The 13464-nt window shown below is 41.6% G+C and overlaps 1 protein-coding gene across 1 annotated transcript in view; it reads right to left on the bottom strand.

The window, feature by feature from the left end:
• Positions 1–13464, bottom strand: part of SASH1 (SAM and SH3 domain containing 1) — a gene marked incomplete at both ends in the record, with an annotated part of 180503 nt that overhangs the window by 92570 nt on the left and 74469 nt on the right. The window contains one exon of the mRNA XM_080700145.1: positions 51–101. Within this exon, the coding sequence (XP_080556271.1) occupies positions 51–101 (51 nt within the window). The remainder of the gene's footprint in view (positions 1–50; positions 102–13464) is intronic.

The raw sequence follows: 13464 nt of genomic DNA, 5'->3' as shown, positions 1-13464 counted from the left end.
GCAGAGGCAAAAAAAAAAAAAATAGAGGATTAAAAAGTCACTGTGCTTACTTCTATCTGGGACCGCAGCTGAAGTGACGTGGGGCTGGCGTCGGGTTTCTCCTAAAAGAGAACAGATGCCGGTTTAATGAGACTCCCAAACGTGGCACACACCAGAAAGACAAATAGACATGTAAGAAGAGACGGGACCATCGGGGAAATGCTGGGCTATACAGTAGGAAGATGGTGGAGATAAGTGGATTTTTTGAAAATCCAAAATACTTTTAAAATGAGAACCTTGGCCTCTTAAAATTGAACTGTTTACCAAACTTCACCGCTAGATCCTGCTGACAATTTTATTGCAGAAAAACACAATTTAACTGAAGGGTCCTGACAGCTAACGGTGAAATAATTCTCTGGATATACATAGACTATCACTAGGATTTTGAATTTATAGCAACTATTTCAAGTTCAGTTGGTTTTCAATAACAAGGGAGTCCCAACATGATTTTAAAAGTTCTGAATGTATTCAAAGAACTCACTAATGAAGGGCTTGTTTTAAGTCTCATAAGAAAACAAAGCTTTTGGGATGGTGCCTTTCAGCCCTAAAATTTACCACATTCCTAGGGAAAAACAAACAAACAAACTGGACTATCTGAAAATTTACAAACAAAAACTCTGAGCATGCAAGTGACAAATCAAATACAAAATATAGATGCATGATATTATGAGTGTATTGAACAATCATTAAATCATAAAGGAGAGGTAGAGAATCAAATAATTTTGGAGATAAAACCATGTAGCCAAACACCCTCATTTTATAGTTAAAGACACTGAATCCCTTTGAAAATAAAACAAATGGGAGAGGACAGCTAGTTGCCTGTGATGAAAAAATGGGTTGAAATGACTCTTGGCAGAGAAAGTTATGGACATAATTATAGGGAAAGACCAGCTGTCTTAGTGCACAGAACTCAAATAAACACACAGATATTTTGTATAAGTAGAAAGTAATTCTCAATTGATGGAGGGGCAAACTCATCAGAGTGTGGTTCACAGACAGAAGTTTCCTGATCACCAAGTTGCAAGTAGGACTGTTTTAGAGAAAGCCCTAATCATCACTAACATTACAGAAACTAGAAATAGCAGGCTGACTAGGATTTCTCCAATAATTACAATATCCTTAGCAACTGTTGTAGTCTTCAGACCTGCACATCCAGTTTAGGAACTGATTTGTTAGCCTGGATAAATGTTCAGGAAAGGGGCAGATTATCTCCTATGATGTAACCTCACATGAGCTAACTGCTCAACTCATCCAAGTTGCCTCAATCCCAAAACTACCACAAAATAACACTATACTGAAACGCCTTTGCTAAAATACCAAAGTATCAGTGCAATGCGTACAACTCAAAGTAAAGTTACCAGTGGAGGTAGGTAGCAGTGGCCCAGGGCAAATACAGATTACCAACGTGAATGTGCTTTCATGTGGGTTGGGGTGGTGGGTTCCTGGCATGTGCAGCAAAATGCTGTGTTTGACAATACCATAGTGTACTCTTTGAGACTGCTGGAAGGGTGTGGGTATGCAGCGTTTTCACTGTGTCTTGTTCTTAACCATACTAAGCACAACAAAAGTCCTGGCATGAGTAAAGCTAAGGGTGGGATGATCATGGACCAGCATTTAAAGGTTGAAATACTGCACTTTTTGGGCTATCATCCTTATCTCTCTGAGTTTATACTTTTATAGAAAAATCTCAAATACACAAAAGTAAATACAATGGTATAGTGAACTCCCAAATTTTTATTACCCAGCTCCAAACTCCATTAATAATCACTTTGTGGTCAATTTTGTTTTATCTATGCCTCTACCAAAGGCTTCAACTCAGAGAATCCCAGATACTAGATCATAAAATATTATAATTTTTAATATTAAGAATGAGCTACCTGGGCAGGCACAGTGGTATAAAATCTATAATCTCAGCTACTTGAGAGGCTGAGACAGGAGGATCTCAAATTCAGAGCCAGTCTGGGCAAATTCATGAGATCCTCTCTTTCAAAATAAAATAAAAAAGGAGGACTGGGATACAGCTCAAAATTAGAGCATCCATCCAGCATGAACAAGACCCTGCTTTCAATCCCTAGTCAGTCAGTCAGTCAGTCAGTCAGTCAGTCAGTCTGTCTGTCTGTCTGTCTGTCTGTCTGTCTGTCTGTCTCTCTCTCTCTCTCTCTCTCTCTCTCTCTCTCTCTCTCTCACACACACACACACACACACACACACACACACACACACAGAAAACAAAAAGAACTAAAGGATTGAGTTAAGGATGGTAAGTAAAACACTTGCCTAAAAAAGCATTCCTGATTCTCAAGTTTAAATATATCATCCTTTTAAAGTATGTACGTATATTAGTATATCCACTGACTTCACATTTTACAGAATATTCTAAGCAGTACTGAGAAATAACTCCATAATTTGGTCTATGCTCAGTATAATGATCCAGAATTACATGGAAGATCTATACAACACTGAACCTGAACCTATTTTTCTAAGTTAGGGCAATAAGACTTTAGTCAAAAATTTTAAACATAAATTTTAAAATAAAAAGGTGGATGTGTAAAATCTGACCTATGAATTAAGCCACATATGGCTTAGTTAAGAACCACCACTATCATTAGGAATATTACAAATGCTTAAGGGAAACTTCCCAACTTACTGAAGAAGAACAGTAAAAACTAAACCAAAATAATACATCCCAACACATATGCATACACATTTGTATGCATGTATACACAGGAAAAAGCCCAAGGGGATTACACCAAATGTTAACAAGACTTATCTATGCTTCTATTCTCTCTGAATTTTTTTTTACAAGAAAATAACCTTATATTATTTTGTTATTTTTCTAAAGATCAGCATAAACATAATATCTAGATTCTATATGTTTTTATAAATACATGAAGATTCTTACTGGGCTACTCTATTTACCAATTTTGAACATACTTTGCATGGATTTATTACCTTTATATTTTTTAAACATAGCAAAATCCCCCAATATTAAGTTAGATAACAAATTATAACAGTCAAATTTTAAAAAGTACCCAAGAAACACTAAAGCTTAATTTCTCTAATTAAGTCTATTCTGTATTAAAATACTTTCTTGAGGTGTTAAAATTCTTAAACAAGGATCATAAAAAAGATGTATGCATTTAATAATTAATAGAGAAGATCCATACTAAAATCATCTCATACTTGTATTTTGGCTAGCCTATAAAAATTGTTTTAAAAAACAAATCAGGGAATAGGGATATAATTGAGCAGTAGAGCACTGCCTAGCATGTGTGAGGACCTGGGTTCCATCCCCAGTGCCACAAAGGGAAAAAAATCAAATAACAATAACAAAAAAAATTATTTTGAGGGAAAGTTCAAATCCATTGCTTATCAACTTACATAATCTGTAGAAACAATAGTTCCCTAACCGTTTGTTCATATGTCTAAGAAACACACACACACACACACACACACACTATAAAAACACTCAAGATAAAACCAGTGGTTTGCCAAAACTAAAACATATGTGTGCTTCCATTTGCTGGTCTACAAGTGTGCATACACCCAAACACACATTCACCATTAGCTGCACCAAAGATTATGGGTCAAATATAAAACTAAGGATCTGAGCTTAAATGATTATATTTTACCCTAAAGTACTGTACCCATTGTGCAATTAATCAGAGCCATAAAAACCCCCAAGGGCAGAGCAGGGTCATGAAAAACAGGAACAGGCCCTGGTTCCAGTTTCTCGTGGAAACCCACGTTTCTCCCTTCCTTTCTCCTGCCAGGATTCCAAGCCAAATGAACTTCACAGCTGGAAAAGCCAGAGGCATAAACCTCTGTGCTATTCCAACCGCGGAGAGGAAGAAGACCAAGCGCCCACCACCTCAGCTTAGTGCCAAGCTCTCCTCCACTGGGCCCAGGAAGGAGGAGGTGGAAAGGCCAGACTCCTCTGCTTGCTGAGACCCGAGCTGCAAAGGAAAAATGCCACCCTGCTGGGGTGCTGGGCGTGGAGGGAAGCCAGGTCTACACTGCCGCGGGAGGTTGCTCTAGTGGGATATTTAGAAACTCTTTACGAGACTGTGGATTTTTCGGATGACAAAGGATACCACATTTTATCTCAGCAGATATCTTTACCGAGTACCCTAGCCAAACAGCGAAAGGCACTGGTAAATTCTACTTAAACCAAATAACCCAGTCTTGGCATTCATTTGGTTCCCACAGCTTACTCTAAATGAGTCCACCCCACCAATTTCCAGGAGGTGATTTCTCAATTTTTAAAGCAGGCCTCTTCACCCCAATTTTTTTTTATGGTACTGGGGTTCCTGGAAACCCTTCTACCTTCAGGCTACACTCCCAGACCTATTTTATATATTTTTTGGGGAAACGAGGTCTCAAGACAGTGAGACTGGCTTCGAACCTGCGCGATCCTCCTGTCTCCGCCTCCCAAGCATGGGGATTACAAGTGTGTGCCACTGCGCCTGGCTCTTTCCCCCAAATTTAAACATAAAAATATCATCACATCTTTATTTTTCCCTTGAAAATCAAACACCCTGTTGACGAAGTCTTGAGAGTTCAAGCTTGGCCGCCATGAGCCCTCTCCCCACTTCCCACAGCCCCTACAGAGCTGCCTACACATGGCCAGCGCAAGGCAGTCCTGGATGTGAATCCCAGGAGTGACCCGAAGTTTGATGTACCTGAAATTCTCATTCATTCTCTTCTTTGCCTGGACACCGGCTTCCCTCTTGTCTAACTTCTCGGTCGCAGGCAACCAGTGGGCCAGCTGTTCATTTCACTAGGGTTTAAACTCAGCACTGTCTTGAGTCATCTCCCTCCGCTTTCAGTGACCAGAGGCTATTGCTTCCCTCCCTCAAGGCTTCCTGCGTTCATCCAACTCATCCCAAGTACAGTTCCCAGCCTCACGGGTACCTGGACACCCCTGTGGGTGGAGTGGAGGTGTGTGTGTGGAGGCTGCGAGCTTAGTTCCAGTCCTGCTCCCACCACAAAGAGACCTTTATTTTATTTATTTTTGCGGTACTGGGGATTGAACCCAGGGGCATTCTACCTCCAAACCACACCCTACACCTCCAGCCCTATTTTTTTTATTCTTCATTTTGAAACAGGGTCTCACTAAGTTGCAGAGGGCCTCACTAAGTTGCTGAGGCTGGCTTCCAACATGTGGTCCTCCTGTCTCAGCCTCCCAAGTACTGGGATTACAGGAGTGTGCCACCACGCCGGGCTACAAAGAGATCTTTAGACTTCCGTTTTATGTTGTATAGAGTGGTTTGGTTTTTTCCAATGCCATAAAAGACAAATGAACCTCTTGATCATCTACAGATTCTTTTCGACTGTAAAAATTTCATAGTCATGCACATTCAATCATATTAGTGTCAGAGAAATATGGAAACAGTACTCTAAAACCCTTTCTGCCCCAAGACCATGACCATCAGCATCACCCAGGACTTTATTATAAATGCAGTCTCAGTCACCCAAACCTCTGGGTTGAAATCCTCTGTGATCTTCTGTCCATTTTGACTTGAGAAACACACTGTTCCGTGTCATTCTGGGTTCTGACATCTTTCAGGAAACACAGTTCTGACAGGATGAATTCTGTGTTTCTAACTTAGCTAACACTAAGGGTGCCGTGTGCCCTCCACCCTGAACACACTTGGAGCCTGGTGTATTCTTTCTGCTCATCCAAACCCTACCCATCCTTCAGACCCACCTCCTACCCCACCTTTCTGTCAAACTTCCCTGCCCACCCCGACCTTCAATGATTCTCTTGAGTATGGGCAAAACAATAACCACCTATGTGTGTACTTGTTAAATGTGGTGGCAATAATTCTTTTTCTCCTATTACGTCAACTAGATTACAAATGCTCTCATTATAGAGATTCATTATCCCTCTTCAATCCACCCAAACCACTTATTACATGCTAGGTTCCCGATTAAGTGCTAAATGCACACAGTATGGGTCTTTCCCAACATGGACACTGTCTTTCTTTCTTTCTTTCTTTCTTTCTTTCTTTCTTTCTTTCTTCCTTCCTTCCTTCCTTCCTTCCTTCCTTCCTTCCTTCTTTTCTTAATTTCTTTCTTTTTTTTTTTTTGCAGTACTGGGGATGGAACCCAGGGGTATTCTACCTCCAAGCTACTACTCCCCCAGCCCTAGTTTTTATTCTTTATTTTGAAACAGGGTCTCACTGAGTTGCAGAGGGCCTCACTAAGTAGCTGAGGCTGTCCGCGACCACAATCCTCCTGTCTCAGTCTCCCGAATGCTGGGATTACAAGTATGCACCACCACGCCCAGCTATGGACACTGTTTTCTACAGCCTGGCATGAGCCCTCTTCGCAGGAGAGGTAAGATGTGTGTCTTTGGTTTTTCTTTTCTTTTGTGTGTGTGTGGGGGGGGGGGATGAACTCAGGGGCTTCTCACCTCCAACTGACACCTTCAGCCTTTACTATGTTTTTATTTTCAAACATGGTCTCACTAGGTTGCTGAAAGTCTCACTAAGTTGCTGAGGCTCGCCTTGAACCTGTGATCCTCCTGTCTCAGCCCCCACACACTGGGATTATACATTTACAAAGGTGCACCATCACACCCGGCCGGTGGCTGTTGGTTTTATTTGTTTAAATCTGATCACTCCGTGGGGAAGTTGGACTTCTGTTAATGTGTGTCTACAAGTTCGCTGGTTCGGACATGTGTTATCACGTCTTAAGATTTACTTTTGGATTGAAGAGTTACGTCACTCAGCAAATATTTCTTAAAAGATCTCCAACTTAGATCTATAAGGACTTAAAAGAAAATGTCATAATGTTTAGCCACTTTGAAGGAAAGCCCAGCGGTGGCCTGAGGACCTCCATGTCCAGTGCCGCCTTTTCCCCTCTGCCAGGTCAAATCACAACCATGTCCTCTCCTTCCTAGGAGAATCAGGAAATGCAGTCAACTTCCTGCTGCTATGAGTTCACGGTGTGGCGTATGACGTTTCAAATGAGTGAAAGAAAATGGAAAAGTTCTCTTGTCCTATCCTGTCAGTGAATGAGGCCCTTAAGGGGAAAAGAGACAAAACCTTTTCTGCACAGCAGGAGAATTCTGTTCCACTAACTGCAGTCTTAAAACCCACCCATAGTTAACAGATGAGTGAATTTCTAGAAGCTTTGACAAGAAATAAGCCCTAAAGTGGCAATTTCTACCTGGTCATTAGTGCTCTGTGGAAAGTTAATTGAGTCTTTTGTTGGCTTCCTCTATGTTCAACAACTATTAGTTACATATTTATTTAGACCTCGCCACATTCCATGAAATGTTAAAATGGCTTATGGAAAATGAAATTGACCTGATTATGTATGCATCTATATAAATATGTAACAGCAAATTCCACTACCATGTATAATCATAAGACAACAACAAAAACAAAAAACAAAAGAGGCTTTTATGAAACTAGAATTTAATGTTATATGATAAAGTAAAAAATTAAAGAGCTGACAAGGCATGCTGGTACACATCTGTGATCCCAGTTCTTGGAACACTGAGACAAGAGGATCAAGGCTGGAGGACAGTCTCAGCAACTTAGCGAAGCCCTCAGCAACTTCATAAGACCCTGTTTCAAAACAAAAAATAAGGCTAGGAATATGGTTCAAAGATAGAATGTCCCTGAGTTAAATTCTTAGCATCTCCTCCCCCCCCAAAAAAAAAGGGGGGAAAAAGAGCTAATTTAAATTATACAAAGGAGCCAGGTGTGGTGGCGCACACTTGTAATCCCCGTGCTTGGGAGGCGGAGACAGGAGGATCGCGCAGGTTCGAAGCCAGCCGCACTGGCTTCAGAGACCCTGTTTCCAAATAAAAGAGCATTAAAAAAATAGGTCTGGGAGTGTAGCCCGGAGGGAGAAGGGTTTCCAGGAACCCCAGTACCATCAAAAAAACAAACAAACAAAAATAAATAAATAAATTACACAAAGGAGAGAGATGGTCAGGATTAGAAAGGAAAATAGATTCAGGACTTAGGTTAATTCACAAGAGTTGGATCATGGTCTCCTATATTGGAGATGGACACAGAATCACTAACCAGATGGATGGCCCCAACTTTTTGTGTTTGAGTACTCAGAAGGCATCTGACTTTGTACTAGTGAGAATTCTCTGGCCTCCAGCAGAGGGAAAGCTACATGGTACCCAATGATATCTCCAGCAGATTCCTGCAGGACTCACTGTGCCCAGGGAAGGCTTCAACATGAGCCAAAGCTGGAGTTAAATCTAAGGAAACTGAAGGCCTCCCAAGAGGAAGCCCTGAAGCTCAGAGGCTGGAATGAGGCCAAGAAGATAGCAGGGAAGCTCTATCATCTTGAAGACTGGCTGAGGGAAAATATATGGGATCACCAACAGCTGGATGAATTGATTAAATTCAGAGAAAACTTCAATCGAACAGCGTCAGGCTTGGTGCCCTCTCTCACGCCTCATTTGAAACAGCAAGACAGTCTGGCTCTTTAACTTCTAAACTGTCATAGAAAACCATGTAGTAGGTCTTTTAGGCTACAATCTTGACAATGCTGAGGGGGCGCATACCATGTCCTGGGCATCCGACACAGGGGCAAGAATAAGAGCAGGACATGACAGCAGACTGTTTCAGCAAGACATGAGCATCATGTCAGAAGGACATGCTTGGTACTACGAAGAGACCGATATGAGGGTCATATTTATATCATAGCATTTAAGTGTGGATATTAATGAAAAGGCACAGTGTCAGTGAAAACATTTTAATTCCCCTTTAGGAAAAAAAATACAAAAGCAGGACTTAACTTACTGCCGCTAGCCTACAGATGACCACATATTTCCAGTGGTAGAGACTATGACATCAGCCATTCTGGATGGACGTGTCCATCCATGGAGAAGCCCTCCCCTCCCCGGTCTCAGGCCACACCTACCATGAGATCCTCTGACCATCAGGTCACCTGCTCACTGGGACTGAAGGACAGGAGGTAAAAGGCTGGATGCAGCACACGTGCCCACTGCCTTTCACTTTCTGTTTCTCTTTCATCCAATCATTCCTTAAGTTTAAAGTCATTACTGAGCATAGGCCTGTGCCAAGAACTGTTCTAGTCAATAAGGATCAAACAGTAAAATAGTCCCTGCCTCTGTGGGGCTCCCACTTCAGTGACTGTGCTACAGCTTGGATGGTGAGTGTCCTTCAAAGGTCCGTGTGGTAAAGGCTTGGTCCCCGAGGTGGTGCTATGGGACACAGTGGAATGTCACTCGGTTCCTGGGGCATGCCCTCAAAGTGGACTGTGGGACGTGGGTCTTTATCTCTGCTACAGTTCACAGTGACTACTGCTCCTATATGCAATCTTACCATGATGGGCACCCCTCAAGAAGCCCAGAGTATATCACTCTGCCTGAGCGTAGACTTTGAAACCCTAAAACAACATGAGCTAAGTGAATCTTTCTCTTCTCTCTCTCTCTCTCTCTCTCTCTCTCTCTCTCTCTCTCTCTCTCTCTCTCTCTCTCTCCTTCTCTTTGCTCTACCACTAAGCCCAACCTTTCTGTATTTGTAAAATTACTTGCCTCTGGTATTTTGCTATAGCAAAACAAAACCAACTAATATAGATTTCTACAGTCGCTCATGGGAATCATTCACATTTAACATGCAGGTGCAATACTCCCTCTGTTCTGGCCCCAGGAGGATGATATCTCAGTAACTGTGCTCAGCTTTTCTGGGAGATAAAAGAGACTGTAGCATCTTCACTGTCATGGTGTATGGAAATGGTATGCAATAACTAGGATCGATGGGAGGAATTGGGACTGTTTGATCAAACAAGAGAAATAAAATACAAAGGTACAGGGGTTCCAGGGAGCAGAGGGTACAGAGAGATGCCCAGACTTTTGCCCATCATGGCTTCCTGACAATGATAACACCCGCAGAGATAGAAAACTGGGAGGATTTGAGGTGGAATAAATTATTAAGATTTAAATAATACTTAACAACTATAAAGAAAATAAAAGCAGAGTAGTATAGACGATTTCAAATATTGAATTGGTATAAAATTTTAAGTAAGATCTTTTCCCTCTTTTTTTTTTTTGAGCAAGAGTCTTGAGTCTGCTTCTTTTACAATGACTTTGTTTCAAAAAATCCGGTTATGTGCTTGAGGGTCTATAACCATTTCAGAACAAGAGCTTTCCTGAAGATCTCTTAAAGTTCTTGATGGTCATTATTAGCCAGAAATTATACTCACACAATGGAATGGCAAAAAATCATTTTATAACAATTTAAATATAGCAATTTCTACTTCTAGAATTGAATGGCACTTTATTTCGTTAACATCATAGCAAAATTTCTTATGAAAATGTAAGAGATGTCAAATCCAGTTGAAAAACTTCAACTGGGTACTGCAAAATACTGACAAAGCTCTACTGTACAGCCTCGTGCTAACGTGCAATGCTTATCCCGGGGTTGGCTTGGTCAGGCTGAATCGGAGGCCCTGGAACTCCAGTACCGCATCTGACTGCGGCACCTTGGACCATGTGCCTGACCTGAAACCAAACCCTTCCTTCCAAGAACGCCCAGGCCCTTTGCCCTGTGTCCAGTAGCAGCACGCTCCACAGCTGGGTGCTCACCCATGTGCGCAGGCCTAGAGGAATCGCACATGCACCCACCCTGGCTCCAATAAGCCCTGTAAGAGTGGATCTCAAACCTAATGCACAGCAGCCCACTGGAGGGCTTGTTAAACACAGATTGCTGGATCCTATCCCTGGAGTTTCAGGTTCAGTAGATCTGGAGGTAGGCTCTACTGGGGTGCATTTCTGTCAGGTTCTCAGGTAGAGGTGATGCCATTGGCTGGGGGACCACACTTTGAGAAGAGCTGCCCCAGGCTCCAGGCTGCAGAACTGTCTCTGTCTGGAATCCAGTGGTCTCCGGGTTGAAGGGAATCATTCATTGGGAGCCAGACCCAAAGTCTGATCTAATCTTCAGTATTCAGACTTAACAGGTTTTAAAGTTAAAAGGAAAGAAATAGGTTCAATGTCATTTTTTAAAAAGAGCAAACGGAGCCAAATGTCTGACATCAGAATAAATTATTGACAATATTTCAAAACCACATCAACAGAGAATTCAAGCTCAACTATAGGACCATCTGCTCCCTGGGGTGGGGTTCCTTCAGAAAGTGGTCAGGTTTCCCCCTGACTACTCTGATGACAACTTGGCTGAAGTACACTCATTGGAAATCAAATAAACTATACGGCAGAATTTACATTTTGCATTATATTTTATGGTAAAATTAACTAGAAGTCCTAACCGAATGACCAAAGATTTTGGACCAGATGACCTTCAGCAGGTGGTGGTAGCCTGTCACTGAGCACACATTCAGGCCTTCATCTCTTCAACCAGTATGTCCCCAGCATCAGCTCTCCTCAGCTGGCAGGCTGGGTACCAGGAGTCTACAGAGTCATGCCTGACCTTCAAGTGAAACAGGTTACTGAGAATATAAACAACCCAAGGTTCTACATCATCCCATCCATACCATCTAAAGAGATCCGCATACAGCCTGGGTGTCTGCATACAGGTTTATAAAATTCTGTGGCCTGATGGCTCTGGGGATGCCAGATTTGAATGACTCTTGTAACAGATGAGCTCACACTTTGCAATGGTGAAGTGTCACTGTTATTGTCTCTGTTGTAAAATCATACAGCACCATCAAGACACTTAACCAACCACCTTCTCATGCTTTTACATTGGTTGGTTTGTTTTTTGGTGCTAAGGACTGGACCCAGGGGCATTCTACCTCCAAGTGACACCCCCCAGCCCGATTTTATTTTTGATTTTGAAACAGGGACTTATTAACTTGTTAATGGCCTCACTAAAGTTGCTGAAGCTGACTGAGAGCCTGCGATCCTCCTGTTTCAGCCTCTCAAGGACTGGGATTATACCACCTCATCCGGCTTCATACTTTGAATGGTATGTTCAAGTCATCTTTAATAATTGTGTAGCCATTTTTTAAAAAGATTCCAGAATCAATTGCTATCTAGTGAATTCTGAACTTATGTGTCACAAATTTACTTTGTGTGTGTGTGTGTTACTGTGGATGGAACCAAGGACATTCTATCTCTGAGCTACACCTCAGCCCTATTTTTTATTCTTGTATTTTGAAACAAGGTCTCACTGAGTTATAAAGGGCCTCACTAAGTAGCTGAGGCTGTCTACCAACCACAATCCTCCTGTTTTAGCCTCCCAAAGCTGGGATTACAAGTGTGTGTCACCACACCTGGCTACAAATTTACTTTTTGTGTAAGCGGGAAATATTTATGCCATTTTGTGAAGTAATGCCTGATTCTAGAATGAAAAACAAAGCCAACTGGTGTTTTTAATTAATTAATTAACTAATTAATTATTATATTTACTTATTTTGTGGCATTGGAGATTGAACCCAGGGGGTAGTCTACCTTTGAGCTATACTACCAGCCCTATTTTATTTCTTATTTTGAAACAGGGGCTCACTAAGTTGCTGAGGGCCTCGCTATGTTGCCGAGGTTGGCCTTGAACCTGTGATCCTCCCATCCCAGCCTCCCCCAAGTCTTGGGATTAAAGGCATGCACCATTATGCCTGGCAAAAATTTAAATCTTTTTTTTTAATTAAATGAAGTTTTTAATTAATCATGTTGTCTAGTGGTATAAAACATTAAAAACAGATGGATAGATGCTGTATTACTTGAGAATGGAAGGAATAAAATAAAAACTAGAGGCTCAAGAGGTTGAGACAAGTGCCAAACTTTAGCCAAGGGCAAACCTTTTATTATAAAGACTTGCAGGATCAGGTTTATAATGGAAACACAAGTAGACAAGGCTCCGATGTAATATACATAAATGATATGTTTCTGTTCTTGTGTAGTGATTTTCCTCCCTTCTGAGCATTAATCTTTGAATGACTTACTCTATAAATTATTGAGCTTAGTTCAAAAGCAAATGAAATTTAAAATACCCATTTATTGAATGGCTAAAGTGCCATGTTGAATTTACTGTGATTTATCTGTTTCTTTGATGATTTCTGCAGCAAACTTACTTCATTGCTCAAAATTATTACCTGGTTGCATAGTTTACTCTGGCTTAAACATAAATCTGCCCCTACCGTTCACAGCAGCAGCCATTCGTCAGGGTCTCGTTCGTTCGTTCGCAGCCACAGGCTCAACTTTTTCTTTCTACAGCTCTAAACTTGCATACTGACTACGGTACATCTAGATCAAGGGGACTCATTTTTTTGGAAGCCAATTAAAGGCATGTGAATTATTGATTTCCGCAGTGGAGGAGGGGACAGAGGCATGATGTTGAACTAAGATAGCGATGACCCATCGGGGTCATCTGCCAGCTTGTATTTTACGTGGTTCCAGCAGCTCAGGCAAGATAGATTGGTACCACAAAGGCAATGCTGTCAGTGGAACCAGTGTACGTCTTGAGCATTAATGCC

This window comes from Muscardinus avellanarius (assembly GCF_963383645.1).
Source record: "Muscardinus avellanarius genome assembly, chromosome: 8".
Classification (NCBI taxonomy): domain Eukaryota; kingdom Metazoa; phylum Chordata; class Mammalia; order Rodentia; family Gliridae; genus Muscardinus; species Muscardinus avellanarius.
This window is presented reverse-complemented; position numbering and strand designations above follow the sequence as displayed.